Source organism: Sminthopsis crassicaudata, chromosome 6, assembly GCF_048593235.1.
Source record: "Sminthopsis crassicaudata isolate SCR6 chromosome 6, ASM4859323v1, whole genome shotgun sequence".
In the NCBI taxonomy this organism is placed as follows: domain Eukaryota; kingdom Metazoa; phylum Chordata; class Mammalia; order Dasyuromorphia; family Dasyuridae; genus Sminthopsis; species Sminthopsis crassicaudata.
Genome location: NC_133622.1, coordinates 162,268,793 through 162,291,872, shown reverse-complemented (window position 1 = coordinate 162,291,872; position 23,080 = coordinate 162,268,793). Strand labels below are relative to the sequence as shown.

The 23,080-nt window shown below is 35.4% G+C and overlaps 1 protein-coding gene across 1 annotated transcript in view; it reads right to left on the bottom strand.

Moving 5' to 3' along the window:
• Nucleotides 1-6,588: 6,588 nt before the first annotated feature.
• Nucleotides 6,589-23,080, bottom strand: part of PPEF2 (protein phosphatase with EF-hand domain 2) — a 35,200-nt gene continuing 18,708 nt past the window's right edge. The window contains exons 10-16 of the mRNA XM_074274207.1: nucleotides 21,797-22,144; nucleotides 19,477-19,662; nucleotides 18,995-19,137; nucleotides 15,531-15,637; nucleotides 13,826-13,989; nucleotides 12,133-12,220; nucleotides 6,589-10,838 (exon numbers count right to left, since the gene is read on the bottom strand). Of these exons, the coding sequence (XP_074130308.1) occupies nucleotides 10,588-10,838; nucleotides 12,133-12,220; nucleotides 13,826-13,989; nucleotides 15,531-15,637; nucleotides 18,995-19,137; nucleotides 19,477-19,662; nucleotides 21,797-22,144 (1,287 nt within the window). The 3' untranslated portion in view covers nucleotides 6,589-10,587. The remainder of the gene's footprint in view (nucleotides 10,839-12,132; nucleotides 12,221-13,825; nucleotides 13,990-15,530; nucleotides 15,638-18,994; nucleotides 19,138-19,476; nucleotides 19,663-21,796; nucleotides 22,145-23,080) is intronic.

Sequence of the window (23,080 nt, the reverse complement as noted above, 5' to 3'; positions counted from 1 at the left end):
CCAGTCAGTCTTCCTGATACTTAGGTCAGCCCCTGTCCCTCCCTCGTGTAAAAAAAAGCCAACCGTGGCTCCTGATCATCTCCCCTCATCTGAAAGTCAGTTTGGATTTTGGAGCAGCTATTAGCAGTTCATTAATTATGATCCCGTTAGCCCGCTGAATTTCTAAATGTCTGTGATTTCATGAAATGTATTCTCTAGACATTTTAAGTAAGGTTAGGTAACTGCATAGATGCTCTATGCTAGCAGTGACTTGGTAGGTTGGTCCTAGTGAAGTGATGGCCAGTCTGACTCCACGTGCTCTAAAGACCCTTTTACATGTCAGTATAAATCTCTCTTCAGCTCAGCTCCCAGCATGGCTGCTCTTGACCTCCTCCCAGGATGACCACAGACTTTCCAAATAAGAATATAAAGCATTTAGATTCCTGATGCTGCTCCCAATTGGTTGCTTGGTTACCAATCCCTGAATATGAGAGCATAAATTTATTTGCTTTTAATTTTTTTCCAGTTAATATGCATTCATTTTCTCCTTCCTATTAAAAAATCGCCAGTGACTAAAACAGACACTTAATACTTTGATGTTTTTATTGCTTTTTAAAAAAATTAATATTTAATATTTTAAATTTGAGTATCTCTATACTAAAAGTAAAAGTAAAAGGTGTAGCACAGTGCCAAACCTCCTCCAGATTAATAAAGTCACTGCTCTGTGACTCTGGTCAAAGGAGGAAATTTCCTACAAGAAGTTTGTAACAGGAACAATCATGGAGCATTTCCTCATGCACACACTTAAAGGAATGGCAAGTTTGGGATAGTAGATTGAAGTTTTGTGTCTAATTATATTTTTATTGTATTACTTCATAAAAATGCTTTATTCCATAAATTTAAAAAAATTTAAGTGTGTAGCAGTAGCATAAAACCCTATTTTGAGTTTGTTTAAAGATATTTCTTCATTCTTTATTGAGGAGAAATATAATATAGAAGCTCAGGAATGGTCTTTAGATGAGTGACAGCTAAGATGTGGTATATGGCTCAGGTTCAAATTTTTCCAGCATATGTATTGCCTTTGGGAGCCACATCAGCCTGCATTATATTCAAGAGGATTCTCTTCAAGAACAAAGAAGAAACTTGGAGGGAGAGATTTAATTGTACCCATTATATGGAGCTAGTGGGAAGTTCTGTGGTCTTAATAAGTTGTTTAGCTGATGGAGACTAGTGCTAGAGGGACATAGAAAATTTTCTAGGTTATAAACCAGATGTCAGGTTGTAAGGGGTTCCAACAGGTAACACTGTAGAGGGCAAAGTATAAGTATCTTTTCCCAGAAACACCTTCCTCAAATCTTGTGACTTGCGCAAATGGCTGAGAATGATGGCCTCTTTCACAGTTACATTGGATGTCTTTTGGGTGAGACCTGGAAGGGAATAATTCTGGCCAACTAACTCACAGATGAAGCTTCCATACCCTTGAGTTGCATTTGGAAGAGAGGATCAGCATGATAAGGAAGCAGAATTCATGAGTTGACAACTGTAAATTTTTAAAAATTATAAGTAAAAATAAAGATTGTGTATAACATACATAAGGTAATTGTTCCTAATGGGACCTGAAAGAAAAGAAATGTAGGAGGTGGAATAAAGAAAATGTTTGAGTCTACTTGGATGTTCCATGAATTGTAGAAAGTTTGAGTCCTACTTTTTGAACTCTGAGAAGCTTTTACTACTGGGATTCAAGACTGGATTGACAAGCTTTCTGATGTTACTGGTGACTATCATTGTCATAGTTGTTGACCTTATCTGGTCATTATTATTGCAGTCTACATTCTTCACTCTGTTCATTGCTCAGCTTTGATGAGTGAAGGTGTAGTTGACTCCTTGAGAGTTCTGTTGCTACTCTAAAAGTCAGTTTTTAGCAAAATACCTGTTGATTGATTATTATATTGTTTTTGTTCATTTCACTATCTTAATGATATCTGCTATTTCCTGTACTTTTGGTGAAAAACATTTTTCATTGAAGCGACATCTAGTAACACCTTTTAATGACATTAAATTTTATTTTTTCCCTTTTATAAAGTCCTATTTGAAACCAATTGATGATTGGAGGGCAATAAAAATATGCTAACATAGAATATCCCCTGTTAAGTTTGTTAGAAAGTTATAAACTAAGGTCAGAATAGTTTAGGACCCCTAGAATCTGGCTTCAAATCCTGTTCTCTATGTTGTCTGTATAAACTTAGCTCGGTATCTCTGAATTTCCATTTCCTCTTATGAAAAATATGAAAATAGATTTCCTATAACGTCTATGATCTAACTTAGCTAAATTAAAAAATATTCATTACCAGAATGATTCATTAACCTACCGATTTATTTATTTATTCATTGATTTGTCTATTCGACAATTTACCTTTTGGGGGAGGGAGAGATATTGGGGATTAAATGACATCCAATATCATATAGCTAGTGAATGTCTGAGGCTGGATTTGTATTCAGATCCTCCTGACTCTTTTTTTTTTTTTTTCATTTTTCCAAATTATCCCCTCCCTCCCTCCACTCCCTCCCCCCGATGACAGGCAATCCCATACATTTTACATGTGTTACAATATAACCTAGATACAATATATGTGTGTAAATACCATTTTCTTGTTGCACATTAAGTATTAGATTCTGAAGGTACAAGTAACCTGGGTAGATAGACAGTAGTGCTAACAATTTACATTCACTTCCCAGTGTTCCTTCTCTGGGTGTAGTTATTTCTGTCCATCATTGATCAACTGGAAGTGAGTTGGATCTTCTTTATGTTGAAGATTTCCACTTCCATCAGAATACATCCTCATACAGTATTGTTGTTGAAGTGTACAGCGATCTTCTGGTTCTGCTCATTTCACTCAGCATCAGTTGATGTAAGTCTCTCCAAGCCTCTCTGTATTCCTCCTGCTGGTCATTTCTTACAGAGCAATAATATTCCATAACCTTCATATACCATAATTTACCCAACCATTCTCCAACTGATGGACATCCATTCATCTTCCAGTTTCTAGCTACTACAAAAAGAGCTGCCACAAACATTTTGGCACATACAGGTCCCTTTTCCCTCTTTAGTATTTCTTTGGGATATAATCCCAATAACAGCAATGCTGGATCAAAGGGTATGCACAGTTTGACAACTTTTTGGGCATAGTTCCAAATTGCTCTCCAGAATGGCTGGATTCTTTCGCAACTCCACCAACAATGTATCAGTGTCCCAGTTTTCCCACATCCCCTCCAACATTCATCATTATTTGTTCCTGTCATCTTAGCCAATCTGACAGGTGTGTAGTGGTATCTCAGAGTTGTCTTAATTTGCATTTCTCTGATCAGTAGAGATTTGGAACACTCTTTCATATGAGTGGAAATAGTTTCAATTTCATCATCTGAGAATTGTCTGTTCATATCCCTTGACCATTTATCAACTGGAGAATGGTTTGGTTTCCTATAAATCAGGGTCAGTTCTCTATATATTTTGGAAATGAAACCTTTGTCAGAACCTTTACTTTTAAAAATATTTTCCCAATTTGTTACTTCCCTTCTAATCTTGTTTGCATTAGTATTATTTGTACAGAAACTTTTTAGTTTGATGTAATCAAAATCTTCTATTTTGTGATCAATAATGATCTCTAGTTCTCCTCTGGTCATAAATTCCTTCCTCCTCCACAGGTCTGAGAAGTAGATTATCCTCTGTTCCTCTAATCTATTTATGATCTCATTCTTTATGCCTAAATCATGGACCCATTTTGATCTTATCTTGGTATATGGTGTTAAGTGTGGATCCATATCTAATTTCTGCCATATTAATTTCCAGATTTCCCAACAGTTTTTTCTGAATAATGAATTTTTGTCCCTAATGTTGGTATCTTTGGGTTTGTCAAACACTAGATTGCTATAGATGTACCCTTTTTTGTCCTTTGTATCTAATCTGTTCCACTGATCTACTGTTCTATTTCTTAGCCAGTACCAAATGGTTTTGGTGACTGCTGCTATATAATATAGCTTTAGATCAGGTACACTTAGACCACCTTCCTCTGACTTTTTTTTCATTAGTTCTCTTGCAATTCTCGACCTTTTATTCTTCAATATGAATTTTGTTGTTATTTTTTCTAGGTCATTAAAATAGTTTCTTGGGAGTCTGATTGGTATAGCACTAAATAAATAGATTAGTTTGGGGAGTATTGTCATCTTTATTATATTCGCTCGGCCTATCCAAGAGCACTGAATGTCTTTCCAATTATTTAAATCTGACTTTATTTTTTTGGCAAGTGTTTTGTAATTTTTCTCATATAATTCCTGACTATTCTTTGGTAGATGGATTCCCAAATACTTTATACTCTCAACATTTGTTTGGAATGGAATTTCTCTTTGTATCTCTTGCTGTTGCATTTTGTTGGTGATATATAAGAATGCTGAGGATTTATGTGGATTTATTTTGTATCCTGCCACTTTGCTAAAATTCTGAATTATTTCTAATAGCTTTTTAGCAAAGTCTTTGGGGTTCTCTAAGTATACCATCATGTCATCTGCAAAGAGTGATAGTTTGATTTCCTCATTTCCTACTCTAATTCCTTGAATCTCTTTCTCGGCTCTTATTGCCGAGGCTAGCGTTTCTAGTACTATATTGAATAGTAATGGTGATAGTGGACAACCTTGTTTCACTCCTGATCTTACTGGGAAAAGTTGCAGTTTATTTCTATTGCATATTATGCTTACTGACGGTCTTTAATATATGCTCCTGATTATTCTAAGGAATAATCCATTTATTCCTATACTCTCAAGCGTTTTTAGTGGGAATGGATGTTGGATTTTGTCAAATGCTTTTTTTGCATCTATTGAGATGATCATATGTTTTTTTTATTAATTTGATTATTAATATGGTCAATTATACTAATAGTTTTCCTAATATTAAACCAGCCCTGCATTCCTGGTATGAATCCTACTTGATCATAGTGTATTATCCTGGGGATGATTTTCTGAAGTCTTTTTGCTAATATCTTATTTAAGATTTTAGCATCAATATTCATTAAGGAAATTGGTCTATAATTTTCTTTCTCAGTTTTCGATCGACCTGGTTTAGGTATCAGTACCATGTCTGTGTCATAAAAGGAGTTTGGTAGGACTCCTTCATCCCCTATTTTTTCAAATAGTTTATATAGCATTGAGGCTAATTGTTCTTTAAATGTTTGGTAGAATTTACATGTAAATCCATCTGGTCTTGGGGATTTTTTCCTGGGGAGTTGATTAATAGCTTGTTCTATTTCTTTTTCTGAAATGGTACTATTTAAGCAATTTATTTCCTCCTCTGTTAATCTAGGAAGCCTATATTTTTGGAGGAAGTCATCCATTTCACTTAAGTTATCAAATTTATTGGCATAAAGTTGGGCAAAGTAACTCCTTATTATTTCTCTAATTTCCTCTTCATTGGTGGAAAGATCCCCCTTTTCATTTGTAAGACTAACAATTTGATTTTCCTCTTTCTTTTTTCTGATCAGATTTACCAAAGGTTTATCTATTTTATTGGCTTTTTCATAAAACCAACTCTTGATTTTATTTATTAATTCAATAGTTTTTTTACTTTCAATATTATTGATTTCTCCTTTTAATTTTTGTATTTCAAGTTTAATTTTTGGTTGGGGGTTCCTCCTGACTCTTCAAAAAAAAATTCCAAGAAGGGGTTCAGAAACTTCCCCAGGAACTGAATGTGGAGCATAAAATCATATATTCACTCTTTTTGTTGTTTGCTTGCATTTTCTTTTCTTTCTCATTTTTTTCCTTTTTGATCTGATTTTTCTTGTGCAGCAAGATATTTGTGGAAATATGTATAGAAGAAATGCACATGTTTAACATATACTGGATCACTTGCCATCTAAAGGAGAGAGTGGGAAGAAGGGAGGAAGGAAGGAACACAAGGTTTACAAGGGTGAATGATGAAAATTATCTATATCTATATCTATCTATCTATCTATCTATCTATCTATCTATATATACATAAAATAAAAAGCTTTAATTTAAAAATTAAGAAAAAAAAAACTAAGGAAAAAAATTCCCCACTCTCAAAGTGTTCCAAGACACACACAAAAAAGTTAGAAATCCTCATCTTGCATTACTTACAACTGGATAATATTCTACCATAGCCAGCAGCTTGAGAAAAATGTTTGTGTACTGGAGTAACACCAAAACTAACTCCTCTTCCTCCTTGTCCTTATAGAATCAATGCTATGCAGAGTCTAAGTGGGAGAGGATCAGAACTGATGGAGAGATGGGGAAAAACTTCATGTAGGAGGGGGAATTGGAACTGGGCCCTAAGAAATGAAGATTATGTCAGGTTGAGTTGGGGAGTGGGAAGTGGGGATGAAGTTGGGAAGGAAAGTGTGTTTTAGTTGTGACAAATAGTATAAGAGAAAGATGTATGGCTGGTTAATTAATTATTTTTATCTATTAAAAACACTCTGATAATGTATGCAGTATCAGTGTATCCTGGAAATAATAACTGAAGGACAAGTAATGATTGATTAATGATTTGCAAAAGAAGTTTTATTTTGTAATTTCCTTTTTTGTTTACATATACCTCTATTGAATTTACTTAGTATTTTATTTTCCCTAGTAGCACATAAAAATCATTTTAAACATTAGTTTTTAAAACTTTGAGTACCAAATTCTCTCCCTTCCTCCCTCCCTACCCCACCTTTGAGAAGACAAGCAATTCAGTGATACATATGTTATCATGCAAAACATTTCCATGTTAGTCAAGTAGTGAAAGAAAACATAGACCAATAACAACAACAACAACAACAACAACAATATAATTCAAGAAAAAACAAAGTTAAAAAGTGTTTTAATCTGTATTCAGACACCATCAGTTCTCTCTCCAGGGACTGATAGCATTTTTCATTATAAGTCTTTCAGAGTTTCTTGGATCATTGTATTGCTGAGAACAGCTAAGTCATTCACAATTGATTATCTTACAATATTGTTGTTACTTTGCACACAGTACTTTTCACTTTGTATTATCTCTTGGAGATCTTTCTAGCTTTTTCTGAGAGCATTCTGCTCAATATTTCTTATACCACAATACAGTTCCATTGTAATCACATAATATAACTTTTTCAGCTATTCGTTAGTTGATAGGCATCCTCTCGACTTCCAATTCTTTGCCACTAGAAGAGAATTGTTATAAATATTTTTGTATGTGTAAGTTTTTTTTCTTTTTGTTTTTTTAATCTCTTTGGGGGATACAGACCTACTAATGGTATTGTTTCCTCAAAGGGTATGCACAGTTTTAGAACTCTTTGGGCATAATTCCAAATTGCACTACAGAATGGTTAAATCAGCTCACAATTCCACTAACAGCATTAATGTCTTATTTTTCCCACATCACCTCCAACATTTGTCATTTTTCTTTTCTGTACTAAATCCTATATGAAGTAGCACTTCAGAATTGGTTTAATTTGCATTTCTTCAGTCAATAGTGAAATAGAATTTATATATACAGAGAAAGAGAGAGCGATACAGAGAGCACTTTGATTACTTCATCTGAAAACTGTTCACATCTTGTGATCATTTATCATTTGATCATGGGGAATGGCTTTTATTTTTACAAATTGATTCAGTTTGAGAGATAAAGCCTTTATTAGAGAAATTTGCTTCAAAAATTTTTTTCACAGTTGTTATCATTAACTGTATTTACATTCATTCTATTCTTCCCCTGTCCAAGTTTATTCCATTATCATTCATCTTTCACTCTGTCCCTCCTCAAAAATGTTTTGTTTCTAGCTACCCCCTCCTCCAATTTGCCCTTCCATTTATTATTCCCCCCTTCTCTTATTTCTTTCCCCTTCTACTTTCTTGTAAGGTAAGATAAATTTCTATATTTAATTGAGCATATATGTTATTTCTTTTTTGAGACAATTCTGATCTCAGTAAGATTCACTTACTCCTCACCTCCCTCCTCTTTCCTTCCACTGTAAAAGCTTTTCCTTGCCTCTTTTATGTGAGATAATTTACCCTGTTCTACCTCTCCCTTTCCTTTTCTCCCAGTATACTTCTCTCTCATTCCTTAATTTTATTTTTTAGATATCATTCCCTACTCAACTTAGACTTTTGCCTTTTGTCTAAACATACTCTTTATTGCCCTAATAATGAGAAAGTTCTCATAAGTTACAAGTATTATCTTCCCATCTAAGAATATAAAGAGTTTAACTTTACTACGCTTTTTTTATGATTTCCCTTTCCTGTTTACCTTTTAATAGTTTTCTTGAGTCTTGTACTTAAAAGTCACATTTTCTATTCACCTCTGGTCTTTTCATCAAGAATGCCTGAAAAGTCTTCTATTTCACTGAATTTCCATTTTTCCCATTAAAATATTATATTGAACTTTGTTCTGTAGATGATTCTTGGTAGCAATCCTAGTTCCTTTGCCCTCCTGAATATACTATTCCAAGCCCTCCTGTCCTTAATGTAGAAGCTCCTAATCTTGTGTTATCCTGATTTGTGCATTCATTATACTCGATTTGTTTTTTTCTGACTGCTTGCAATGTTTTCTTCTTGACTGGGAATTCTGGGATTTGGTTATAATATTCCTGGGAGTTTTCATTTTGGGACCTCTTTCAGGGGATTAATGGATTCTTTCCATTTTTATTTTGTCCTCTGGTTCTAGAATATCAGGGCAATTTTCCTTGATAATTTCTTGAAATATAATATCTAGGCTCTTTTTTTGATCATGGCTTTCAGGTAGTTCAATAATTTTTAAATTCTGTCTCCTGGATCTATTTTCTGGGTCAGTTGTTTCATTCTTTTGGTTTTGGTTTTGTTTTGTTTCATGATTTCTCATACAATCATTAGGTTCATTTGATCAATTCTAACTTTAAGAAATTATTTTCTTTAATGAGTTCCTTTTCCATTTGGCCAATTCTACTTTTTAAGGAATTTTTTCTTTAGTGATTTTTTTGTGCTTCTTTTTCCATTTGGCCAATTCTGCTTTTTAAGACTATTTTTCCCATTGACTTTTTGTAACTCTTTTACCATTTGGCTTAGTCTGGTTTTTTTTCAGTATTTTTGTGTCTCCTTTATCAATCTGTTGACTCTTTTAAAAATGATTTTCTTGCATCATTCTCATTTCTCTGTCCAATTTTTCCTGTACCTTTCTTACTTGATTTTCAAAATTGTTTTTGAGCTCTTCCATGGCCTGAGATCAATTAATATTTTTTGAAGGCGTTGGATGTTAGAGCTTTGACTTTGTTATCTTCTTCTGTGTATATATGTTTTGATCTTCCTTGTCACCATAGACATTTTCTGTGGCCAATTTTGTTTTCTATTGTTTGGTCATTTTCCTAATCTATTTCTTAACTTTTAATTCTTTGATAAAGAAGGCTTTGCTTCCAGGGTGAAGGGTGCACTATTCCAAGCTTCAGGAGTTTCATGTAGCTGTTTTCAGACATACTTCTATGAACCTGTAAATTTTTAGTTCCAAGGAGTTATGATCTCAGGAGAGATGCATTTACTACTGTCCTGACATGTGCTCCAGTCTGAGAGGGACCACAAACGTTCTTTTCTGCTCTAGACCTATTAGCGGGGTTCCTGCTCCACTGTGACCAGCAAGTTCTGGTGTGCTAGTATTCCTCCTTGCCCTGGGACTGCCACCCAGGGATCCAAGGGTGGGAAAAGCAACAGTCTTGCCTCCGTGCTATCAAAGAGATCTCCTTTAATCTTCTTCTGACCATCTGTTCAACATCTTTACCATCTATGGACTGAGACCTTTGAAGTAGTAGCTGCTGCTGCAGATTCAGTGACTTCTATGGCTTGTTCTTATCTTGCTGAGGCAGGACTCTATCCCACTCTGATTCAAGTGCAAAAGACCTTTCTCTGCCATCTTGGCTCTGCCCCCTCCTCTTTTTAAAAGCAGAAAAAATATTTTCTCCCAAGGAAGGGTAGGAGGTAAGGGATCAAACGTTTATTAAGCACTTGTAATGTGCCAGGCATTGGGTTAAACACTTTACAAATATTATTTCGTTTGATAAGAACAAGGATGGGGAACTTTTTCTGCCAGGGTCCATTTGGATATTTAGAACATCATTCACAGGCCATACAAAATTATCATTTTTAAAACTAAAACAGTGGGAAGTTGTACCTAGCCTTCAGCTCATCTGTAGTTGCCTGGACAGGGTCAGACCAATGATTTTGTAGGATTTATATAGCCCATTGGCCAGATATTCCCCACTCTTATATAAGAAGAAAGGAATGAGACCAGGTAATAGTCTTCCATCTGGAGAAATACATCAGAATGAAAAAATTTATTTTTGTATGGATTGATAATGTTACTCTCCTTTTTAAAAATCAACCTCCTAGTAGAAGCAGCTGCCAATGTAATAAGGAATACATATAAAACTTTCTTTCAATTCCAAACTTTTTCCTTATCTATTTGCTCTTCAAATTTTCCAACAAACCCTGGAGCTTTTTCTTAAAGTGATGCTGAGAATGTAGGTAGCGGGAAGTTGGAGGTACGTAGTCTATCAGTAGAGATGTGCCAGTAGGCTGGCTAATCCTATAAGGCACTTTAAGTGGTGGATTCCATGGTCAGTGGACTCCCTGACCACTACAAGTGCTCTCATTCATCTCTGAACTCTTCAGTTCTGAGTCTTTGTCCTCTAAGTATGACTGTTCAACCAGGCGGAAAGCCTCAAGGAACTCATTGATGTCTATGTTTCCATCTTTGTTGAAGTCAATGCTCCGAGCCAGGTCACAGATGCTTTCATCAGTAATGTCGATGTTCATGTGAGAACTGAAGAGCTTCCAAATCTGTCTGAATTCATCGAATGAAATGAGCCCTGTGGAAGAAAGACACATCTTACTGTCCAAGACGAAGAATAAACGAAACAGGAGAATCCAGTGAGGAAGAAGGGATGGCGGTGTTCATGCACTTTTACTAAGAGAGAAGTTTTGCTAAAAATAAAACCCAACAAAGAACCCAACATCAGCAAAAAAAACAACTGATGGGCCCTAAAAAAGACAACAACCCTGTCTCCTGTTTGAAGTATTTTGGTAGAGTCAGAGCTGGTCAATGTGCAGCAGAGGAACATCTGGCAGTGACTACACCTGTTCTCTAAGAAATGATGGGGTCTGTGAGACCATGGGGAAGCAGGTCTACAACAGTGGCCTAATGACATCACAAGGAAACATCAGGGATTGACAGTGTCATATAGGTGTTCTTATCACTTATACTTCCTACAAGTGCATCCCTCCACCTGTGTGCCCTGATTAGGTATGTTCACCTTTGACATGTGTGCATATGTGTGTGCATGTTGTATTTAGCTGATTCTCTAAAAATTATATACATGACACCTTTTGAAGTGCAATCTGTATTATTTACATTTTCTCCACCACTTTCTTAAATCTGAAAAAATGAATACAATAAATCAAACTTCAGTGTGTAGTGTTGGCTGATTGCTAAGGTGTGAATGCTCACAGTGAAACTGTAATAATCAGCTCTCACCAGTCAGTTTAAACTGGCTCCAATACATCCCTCCATGTGTGGACACACACACACACACACACACACACACACACACACACACACTAATTCTTTCCAATGATGCTGTGTATATTTGTAAGTAAATTTGTATCAACTTGGTATCTGATTTAAATTGATCAAATTAATATTTGAATTGATATCTAATTAGTTTTCTGTTTTCTTAAAATCCCTTCAACTATTAGTTTTCTCCTTTTTTGCCAATATAAAATCAGAGAAGATTACCTCATGTTGTATTAATTTGTATGCTTCTAATTTTCAACATTAAAAGGGGAGAAATTCAGATTCTTTCTAGCTGACCATTCCCTTGGGATACTACAAATGAATATACTTCTTCTGTATCAGTCTATATCAACCCAGGATTATAACAACTTTAAGAAGTTTCAGTTAGGATCATAATAAGCTATCCCTAATAGATGCTACCTTAATCTGTTTTTGAAGACTTCAACCATCTAAGCATTCTAGAGGAAGAGCCTCTTTCCCCAGGCCCCTGTCCACACATATCCATTTCTATTTGATTTTGATACCAATGATTGAGAACCTATAAAATGCAGATTATTTTCCATAAGTACCTTGAATAAATTATGTTTTACCTGAATGATCACTGTCTATGATTCGAAATATGGTCTCCAGGTTGGAACGGTTTCTGTAGAGCACTTCCAGCAAGCTGGACTGAATGTTCTGCAAGACACAAATCACTTTCCTTTGGATCTAATCTTAAGGAGTATCTTGAATTTTTATAAATTATAATATTACCATAGCGATTGTAAGATTTCAAAATGAAAAAAAATTCTTTGTTTAAGGGATGACATTCTGGGAGGGGAAGGAGAAAGGACATGGGAAAAAATCTAGTGGATGTCAAAGCCAAAAGTAAAAATCTATTTTAAAAAAGAAAGAGAGCCTGGAAATCAGTGTCCATGATAATTTTCTTTTTTTGAAGGAAAAATAAAATCCTGTATTCTCCTCACTACTGCTTTATTTCCACAAATAATTTAATGCAAGATATATGTATTTATTTTGTTCTAAATATATGGGTACATCTCACTTCTCTCCTTTGCAGAGACTGGTGGGTACTATGTATGTAGATCACAGGATATACTGTTACACTTAGTTTCTTAATTATTTAATTTTGCTAAAGTATTCTCTCACTCCTTTTCTTTTTATTCTTTGTAACAAGGGATTATTTATCAAAATTTTAATTATATAGCAGGTTTTGTGCTTAGAATTTGAGAGTTTAAAGAAAGGCTAAATACATAGGCCCTATTCTCAGAAGCTTACAGTCTAATGTGGTGAGATAATATACAAATAAATAAGCTATTCCTAATGGATGCTACCTTAATCTGTTTTTGAAAACCCACATACAAGATAAATACGTTTTTAAAAAAGGAGATAATCTCATAAAAAAAAAAGTACTAGTGGGAGGAGAAAAGACTGGAAAAGGTTTCCAGTAGAAGATGGGTTTTGAGTTGTCACACAGGTAACAGGGACTCATTGGAGTTTTTTGAGTAACCTGCTCAGACCTGCATTTAGGAAAATCACTTTGCTGGCTAAATGGAGGAAAAATGGAGGAGAAGGCAACTTGAGGTAAGGAGACCAATTGGGAAGCTATTGCAACAGCCAGGGTGAGAGGTGATGAGGGGCTGCATCAGAGTGGCAGCTGTGTATGAGTAGAGAGGAGATATACAAGGGAGGTGTTGTGAAGGAAGAAATCCTTCCTCAATCCTCACATTTCCAGTACTTTCCCTCTGCTAATTATTTCCTATTTAACTTGTATATATACATTTGCACATTGTGCCCCCAATTAGACAGGGACTTTTTTGGCCTCTTTTTGTATCTTTAAGAGCTTAGTACAGTGTCTGGCACTTAGTAGAAGCTTAATAAGTGTGTATTGATTGGTTAGTATTTAGGAGGAGTGAGAGAGAGAGAGAACAAGATTATAGTTTGCTTGGGAAGATGATGGTGCCCTCAGTAGTAATAAGAAAAGTGGGAAGAGGGAAAGGTTTGGGAAGAAATAGTCTGGGATTTTGCTAACTACAATATTCCACAATATATAAATGATAGATATGATATGATAAAGAAGCTAGCTAGAAAAAAGATGATGGATAGATAGATAATAGACAAAGATAGATTATAAATATAAATATGGCATCCATTAAGTGCTTACTTTGCGCTAGACACTGTATTAAACACTGGAGATAAACAAGCAAGAGAGCGCCTGCCCTCAAGAAGCTAATGGGGGAAGACAGCACTTAAAATGGTGAGGAGGAGGGAGTTAAAAAATCTTACCTCATGGCTCACTTGCTCCTTTGCTAAATCATTCAGCCAGGACTTGTATTCTAACATGTTATTAGTAGTGTGAGTCACCAGCTGTGGCCTGAGCATCCTCCAGGGCAAGCCCAGGTGCAGCACAGACTCCATGGCAACTGACCAGTCGTTCAAAGTGATGAAATCTGTATGGACAGAGAGACCGAGGCTTGAGCATAGTGCTTTCATATAAAAGCCTTTTTGGTGAACACATGTAGTCCCTGCCTTCTTGTATCACAAACAAGCATATTTCCGGGGGAAGGGGGTTGTAGTATTTACACTCTAAATATTACTGAAGACCCCCTAAGAATTAAATATATATACATATACATATTTAACCATATTAGAAATTAAAATAGCTTAAGGTTATGAAAATAGTTTTGACCTCCTGGGTCCCCTTGAAAGGGTCTCTGAGAGTCTCTAGATATATATGGACTTATCTGTGAAAATTTTTGGTATAGTGAATAGAGTTCCAGGTCCTGGCTTTGAATCTCATCTCATCTCTTATCCCCTGATCATTTAGAATTATAGAATTAGGGCTTAAAAAGTACTTTAAAGACTTAAAACCATTCATTCCACCTCCCTCACATTGTCATCTCTTGCATGGCTGGCAGCTAAGCCAGGATCGTGCCTAATGGGTGGGGGTGGGGTGGGGGGTGTCTTACTGTCCACTTAAGTAAGTCAGAGTCTCAATTATCCCTATGTTAGAAATAAGGAAGCTGGGGCTCAAAAATTGAATAATTTTCTCATGGTCTACATGGGTAAGGAGCATAGGACCTGGGAGGTGGGGAGAGAGAAATACAAGATGTCAACAGGTAAGTTGATTATATAATATAGTAACATAATAGCACTACATAGTAATAAGCCTGGAAAGATAAGCTGAAGTCAGACTAGAGGGACTTTAAATGATGGATTGAGGATCCGAGACTCACAGATCTAAGCCTGGCAAGGTCTTTGGAGGTCATCAAGTCCAGTCCTTTCAGTTTACAGATGACGAAACTGAAGCTCAGAAAGTGACTTGCCTAAGGTCCCAACTGAGATGCTCTAATTTTGAATTCATGCCACTTGACTCAGCACTCCTATTGAGTCTATACCTTTTACTTGGTCCCATTTCCATTGTGGTTTAAGTGGGGATTTTAAATGGAGAAAAAGGAGAAGGATAGCAAACGGGGGTCCCAGGAAACAATTTCCTTGTCCCTCAATGCCCACTGACCCTGGGTCCAGCCCTCCTCAGTCTTAAGAGAACTTCATGTTTACATTCTGCTAACTCTGACATCCCAAGATGGATAGATATAGATAGATAAGAGAGGGGGCGGGGGAGGAAAAGGGAGGAGAGAGAGAAAAAGAGAGATAAAGACAGAGAGGAAGAGAAAGACAAAAAGGAAGAAGAAAGACAGACAGACACAGTCAGAGAGATAGAGAGAAGGGGGAAAGAGAGAGAGAGAGAGAGAGAGAGAGAGAGAGAGAGAGAGAGAGAGAGAGAGAGAGAGAGAGAGAGAGAGAGAGAGAGAGAGAGAGAGACAAAAAAAGGGGAGAGAGAAATGATAGAGATATGATATGATAACTACATAGATAGAAAGAGATATGGTAGATAGAGATATAGTAGATAGAGAGATGATAGGTAGGTAGGTAGGTAGATAGACAGATCGATTGATTTCACAGTTTTACTGCTTTCAGGTTCACTCACTACTTCCATTAAGATCATAGCTCTTAAATGCAGCGAGGAGTGAAGAGGAATGAGCAAATAGCTTCTCTCGAAGGGCTCTCAGAGCTGACTCCTCTACTCTGCTAATCCTAGGCAGAAATGAAACAAAAGGAAACATATTGAAAGATGGGTTTATAACAAGCATTGGACAGTTTATCTTCCTGGCAAGATTATGCTAGAGCCAATTTGTACCCAATTGAAAGAGCTGATTATTAAATTTTCATTGTGGGCATTTCAATCTCAGAAAAAAGCAATTGCTACAAACCAGGGCTGCATTTATTGGGGGGTTTTGATTATCTAGACTTGAAAAAATGATAGAGAAAATGTTAAAGATGTGGGTTAAACTTAAAAGTGTGATAAGCATACATTGTTATGTTTTGATTTTTCTTTTTTTCCTGGAGAGTCAATTGCTAAATATTTACCAACATGTACCTGTTTCCTGGGCATTACATATATGTTCCAAACCTCCAAGAACAAGTCTTTGAGGGCAAAATAATCACAAGATTCTACTACAGTGTTTCCCCGATTAATTTGTTCATGAAGTGCTTTAGGGTTTGAAATATATCAATGTTTATAATAAATGATAGTCTGAGGAGTGGGATAGATCGGGGAGATAAAAGGGAAGCACAGGAATTTTAGAACAAAATAAAGGAAATTTTGCTTTCATGAATATTATGGTTATATTTCAAAATATTCAAAAATATTCCGGTTATAAATTACTTTTGCAATATAAATTATTTGATTTTTGAGAGGTGGTGCCAAACGTTTTTTCCTTAATTTACCACATATTCCTCTCTGTGGTAAAATACTCAGAATGCTGGATTTAGAATCAGGAAGACCTGAATTAGAATTCTGTTTCACATACTAACAAATCATATGATCTCATTTTCCTCATCTGTAAATGGGGATAAAAATAGCATCTACCTCATAAAGTTACTTAATCAAGTATGTCAAGTGTGTTCCTTTATGCATGACAGCAATAATAATAATTTTCATTATTGCAGCCTCTTAGGAGAAAGTAAACTTTTTGAGGAAAGAGACTTTTTCTTTCTTGCCATTGTATTCTGATCTCTCAAAACTTATTGATGTAAAAGTCAGTAGCTCTATGTTTACAACAAAGAATAACTTATTCAGTAAAACTGAGTATATTGAAATAGCAGATTTCCAAACATTCCTGAGGAAAGGACCAGAACTAAACTAGAAACTTTGAAATATAAACATAGGAATCAAGAGAAGCAGAAAAGATAAATACAAGTTAGAAATAAAAAAGGACTCCGATTTGAACTCCAATCTTTTTGACTCTAGGACCCCATGCTCTATCCACTGAGCCACCCAACTGCCAGAAAGAATGTTTATAAAAATGTAATACCCAGATTAATGGAATTTTAAAATAGAGAACTTAACTACCCAATCTCAGAAAAACACATTGAATAAGCTATAAATAAACTCCCAAAAGGGGAAAAAAAAAAAAAAAAAAGATCTTGAGCTAAATGGATTCACAAGTGAATTCAATTATTATTCAAATTACTTCCAAATAGCAGAGAGAAGTTCTATCAAATTCCTTCCATGATACAAATATTGTAGTTTGTCAAAAGTATTTTCTACATCTATTGATATAGTCATGATTTTTCTTGTTCTTATTAACATATTTAATTATATTTATCTCTTTTTTCATATTAATTGACCACACATTCCTGTTATAAATCCAGTCTGGTTTTAGTGTATGTATAATTTTTGTGATATGTTGTGTAGCTGCTTTGTTAATATTTTATTTAAACTTTTGCATTAATATTCATTAAGGATAAATGATCTACATATTTTTTCTGTTTTGACTTTCCTTGCCATAATTATCAAGAACATATTTGTATCATGGAAGGAATTTGATAGAACTCCTCTCTGCTACTATACTATAAAGCAGTAATCATCAAAATAAGTTTGTACAGGTTTAAAAATAAAGAGGTCAATCAGTAATGGCAAGAAGATTTCTGATTTAAACTGCTCGCTACCACTGTGATAAGAGGCAGACCATGATGGGAAAGAAACTCTCTGGCTCAGAGTCTTTGTCTTCACTCTGATAAAAAGAGAGCACTAGCTCCATCACACCAATAAACCTGGGAAACAAATTCACAATTACTGCTCTGATCAGCTGACAGGGATTCTTATTTTTCCCTTTTCTGATATATAGGCTCTTGTTTTCCCATCCTGATTTCTTTAAAATTACTTTTATCTGTTAGGTGACTTTGCTTCTAATTTTCCTAAACAGTTAAGTTTTCTTAAATTATTCATAAAAAGAAATATCATGATAAGGTAAAAACATTCTCCCAAAATTAAAGTTGTTTATTTTCTGATACAAACTTCTATCTTTCCAAGGTGAAGGAAAAAAAATTAATAATAGGTAATTCTTTAGCATCAGATGAGGTTTCAAGGCTGTAAAACTGGTTTTCTCCCTTTGCTGTTTTATATATTTGTCTCATTATCTATCATTTTTAATTTCCAGATATTCCTGAGTAGTCTTAGTATGGTCTGGTCTGGTTTGACATAATTCTGAAGAAGTCAGAAAGGTTCCCTATTACTAATTATCTAAATCTGACAGAAATATCAATTTCACCTTTAGTGATAAATAATCATTATGGAATTTCTTCAGTTTTTTTTGGTAAATAATTAAATCTTGGTAATTCTAGTTTGTAGTAATCACCTATAAATTCAAAATAAGTTAAATTCTTAATAGTTAAATCTATTCCCAATATCAGATTTCTGGCATAATTAAACTCTAAAAAAGAAATACACACATTGTATGAATAGCAGAAATATAACATCCTTGACTATAAGGAGGATCTTTTGAAATGGAAATATTGCATATGTTGAAGTTTGTCCTTGTGGCTGGAATTGTGAATGGATCCAACTATTTTAGAGAGAAATTTGGAACTATGCCTAAAGGGGTATAAAACTATGCATTCCCTTTGACCCAGCATTACCACTATTAATCTATCCCAAAAAGATCAAAGAAATGGGGAAACGGTTCTATATGTATAAAAAAATTTGTTATGCATTATTATAAATGTTATATATATATATGCAAATACATATGTTTATATGTAATATAGGTAATACATCCTATTTATTATAGCAAAAAAAATTGGAAATTCAGGGGATATCTTGACTTCAGTTAGGAAATGGTTAAACAAGTTGTGTAATATGGTTATAATGGAATATTACTGTGCCATAAAAATGATGAGCACAATGATTTCAGAAAAAAAAACAAAACTAGAAAGACTTAAATGGACTGACACAACGTGAAGTGCCTAGAATAAGGGAATATTGTACAGAGTAGCAGCAATTTTGTACCATGATCAACTACGAATCAGCAATACAGCTCTACAAGACAATTGGAATATACCCCCAAAACACATCCCATTCCATGGCAGTCTGCCATCAAACAGTCTCACCTCTGTTGCATTGTCAGTGTGTGGGTGGTCTTGTTAGCCTGATATTGTACAATGTGTGGGATCAGATCCGGCCCCAGTTTAACATAGGCACCTCGATTGCTGCCAACTTCATAATAGTTAGAAGCAGAGAAGATGGTTAGCACCTAAACAAAAACAGGATAGAGAAGATGGACACCTGGATTTTCTTTGCTATTCACCCTCCCACTCCCTGTTGGGTTCCCACCTTCAAAGCTGGTTTCTCTTGCTGTTATTTGTTGTTGAGGGAATCCAGCTACCAAACTCTCCTCCCCTTTGCTCTGCTCTACAAGAGTCTAGGGCTCTGGTACCCAAGGTGTAGGGATGGATCTTAAGGACTCTGGAGGAGAGACTGAGGCTGACAATAGTACAACTATCAAATCTGATTCACACGCAACCCAAGACATCCCCTTCCTGATGTCACTGGTCCTTCTCAAGAGCAAAGAATGCACAACAAAGGTACCCACCTTGCGATTATGGCAGAATTCATAGCCTTCCGGCTTGCACTCATGGGACCGGATCAGAAACTGAAGGCTGTACTTTTGGAGCACCTGTTCTGTCACATTGGGCCCAAAGAAGCAGCCCCCTCCTCGGACCGTGTTGGCTTTGCAACCTTCCTGGGGCATGGGATCACTCCACAGAATATCTACGACCTGAGATCCATCAGAAATAATTTTTGAGGGGCACCTAGTTGGTGCAGTAGATGGAGCACCAGCCCTGAAGTCAGGAGGACCCGGGTTCAAATCTGGTCTCAGACACTTAACACGTCCTAGTTGTGTGACCCTGGGCAAAGTCACTTAACCCCAATTACCTCAGGGGGGGGAAAAAGAATTTTTGTTCCTGGGTCATTTCTTCACACTTATCCATATATGCAGACAATAAGAAGGTCATTAGATACAATCATTTTGTTGAATTTCTCCTAAAAGGGAGAGAAAATTCTCCGAAGCTCAGACTGAGGTAGAGTGGATCAATGGCAGAGAGAATTTCTGAAATATTATGAGATAATTGTGTCCTACATTGCTTACGAGAGAAACTTAACAAAGAAACAAGTTAATGAGAGTCGAAGGTTACTGTGTATGTTCAGATACATAGCCCAAACCCCACATGATCTACACTTGTCTGGTTCCATCTTTGATCTTAAAAGTTAATCGCCAGAAACTGAGTGGATATTCATCAGTTGGAGAATGGCTGACTAATTATGATATCATATGTTATGACAGATATGGAAATAGATTTCTAAGGATTGTACATGTTTAACTTATATCAGATTGTTGCTGAGGTGTAGGAAAAGGAGGGAGGGAAAAATTATGGAACACAAAATCTTACAAAAATAACTGTTGGAAACTATTTTTATGTGTTTTTGGAAAAATACTATAGAGAAGGAAAAAAAAAAATTGAGTGTTCCAAATCTCTCCCTTCCTCCCTCCCCGTAACCCCCCCCTTTGGGAATGCAAGCAATTTAACATAAGTTATACATGTGTAGTCATGCAAAATATTTCCATAATAGTCATGTTGCAAAAGAAAACATAGACCCCCCCACAAAAAAAAAAACCAAACTCTCAAGAAAAATAAAGGATTTTTAAAGTATGTTCCAATCTGTATTCAGACATTATCCATTCTTTTTCTGGGGATGAATAGCATTTTTCATCATAACTCCTTCAGAATTGTCTTGGGTCACTGTATTGCTGAGAATAATTATGCCATCCACAGCTGATTATCTTACAATATTGCTGTTACTTGCACACAGTACATCATCAGCTCATGCAGCATGCTTTGCATCAGCTCATGAAAGTCTTTCCAGGTTTTTCTGAGAGCATCCTGCTCATTATTTCTTATAACACAATAATATCCATCATAGTCACATACCATAATTTATTCAGCCATTTTCCAATTGATGGGTATCCATCAATTTTTTGCCCCCAGAAAAAGCCACTTTTGTACATATATATCCTTTTCCTTTTTGGTTTTTTTTTTTTTTTTAATCTTTTTTTTTTTTTTTTTTTTAATTTAGACTTAGTATTGCTAGGTCAAAGGATATACATGGTTTTATATCCCTTTGGGCACAGTTTCAAATTGCCTTATAGAATGGTTGAATCAGTTCACAACTCCACCAAAACAGCGCACTGATGTTTAAATTTCTAATATGATAAATAAGTTATATATATATATATATATATATACTAAAATCCAATCACCCTATTCTAGTTACAACTTGTCCTGAATTAGCCACTCTTTCATTCTATCCTCAAATACTTTGTCGATAACCTCTAATTTATCCTATATTAATTTTGTTTTTATATTGCTTCCTTCATTAGACGGCATGCCGGACAGACTTTTTGCCTTTCTTTATATCTACAGAACTTAACAGAATGTCTGGCACAAAATAAAAACTTAATCAATGACTGTTGATCTTAAAGGGAACACAGGAACTGGTACCCTCCATCCAAGAAGAACTTTACATTATCCAGTCTCTCTCTTGTTTATATGTTATTTATATATTTATTATATCCACAATATAAATATATATTATATATTTATATTTATAAATATGTCATATTTATAAATATATTATATTAAAAATGGGAACTATCCTTAGACTTTTTTGTATATCCAGCACTTATCACAGTTCCTGGCACATAGAAGGCATTTTAAAATGCTCACTAAATACCTGTCTAAAGCCGGGGATACCAAAAAAAATTCAAGATACTCCTTGCTGTCCAATAAGTTCCGTTCTTTCTTTATACAAAGCTAAGAAGGGAGCTGTTCATTTGACCACTCATTACTCACCTGCTTCCACTCCTCTTGATTTACTCCTTGAAAGTCACAAGAATTTGGTTCTGATTCTGGTGGGAAGCGCAAGGACTCCTCCTTGTCTTTGAATTCTGGGAAGTCCACTAGCTGCTGGCCTTCTTTCAACTCCAATTGCACCGACTGCCGGACCTTCTTGGAGATCTCTTTCCGATCAGGTGTGAAGGTACAGGGGATGCTGGCTGACCGGCCTCCCTTGTGAGGGCTCAGACGCAGGGGGGAGGAGGGCACAGAGCGGCTTTTAAGGGGAAACCAAAGTGAGCTACTTCTGCTTTCCTCCGCTTTCTTTTTCTCCGATTTCTTCGTATATTTTATGGTGGAAATTATCTATAAGTGACCAGAAGAGACACATATGAGGAGAAAATGGAGAAGAAAATGGAACATTTATGATTTGTTAGGCAAGAGCCTGACATAGTAGAAATATGACATTTAACCATTTTTGTATCATGGACCCCCTGCTGAAGTCTAGTGAAACTCTTCAGAGAATACCTTAAATATTTTTTATAATTTTTATTTGTTATAAATTTTTAAATAATTGAAGGACAATATGACAATATAGAAATATAATTGCAAAATTATATGCGTGGGAAATTTTGCATATATAACATCAAATTGCTTATCATCTTGGGGAAAGGGAAGGAAAAGTGAAGGAAGAAGGGAGAAAATTTGGAATTCAAATTTCCATTTAAATGCATTTAAATTTAAAACTTGTCTTTATATGTAATTGAGAAAAAATAAAATACTATTTCAAAATTAAATAACTGAAAGAAATGATAAATTTCAATTAAAGGTTTATAAAAATAAAAAGGTTATTTTTTCCCCATCCAAGATTACAAATATGATAGAAACTAATCATAACCTTCTTGAGGGTCTGTGGACTTCAGGTTTTTAGACCATTGATTTAGAGAACTAGTCTCAAATCTGACCTTTGATAGTGTAAACACTAATCACAGGTGATCATCCAGAATTCTGTCCTAGACTTCTGTATGCTCTCTCACTTGCTTTCCATTTAATTATCCTCATTATATTAAAGCCTCCCAAATCTCTAACCTAATGATGTCATTTTGGTCCTCTTTATGAATGAAGGATAACAACTAACCAACCAACCAAGTCCGGTGTTATTTCTTTCTTTTTTTTTTTTTTTTCCCTGAAGCTGGGGTTAAGTGACTTGCCCAGGGTCATACAGCTAGGAAGTGCTAAGTATCTGAGGTCAAATTTGAACTCTGGTCCTCCTAAATTCAAGGCTGGTGCTCTATCCACTGC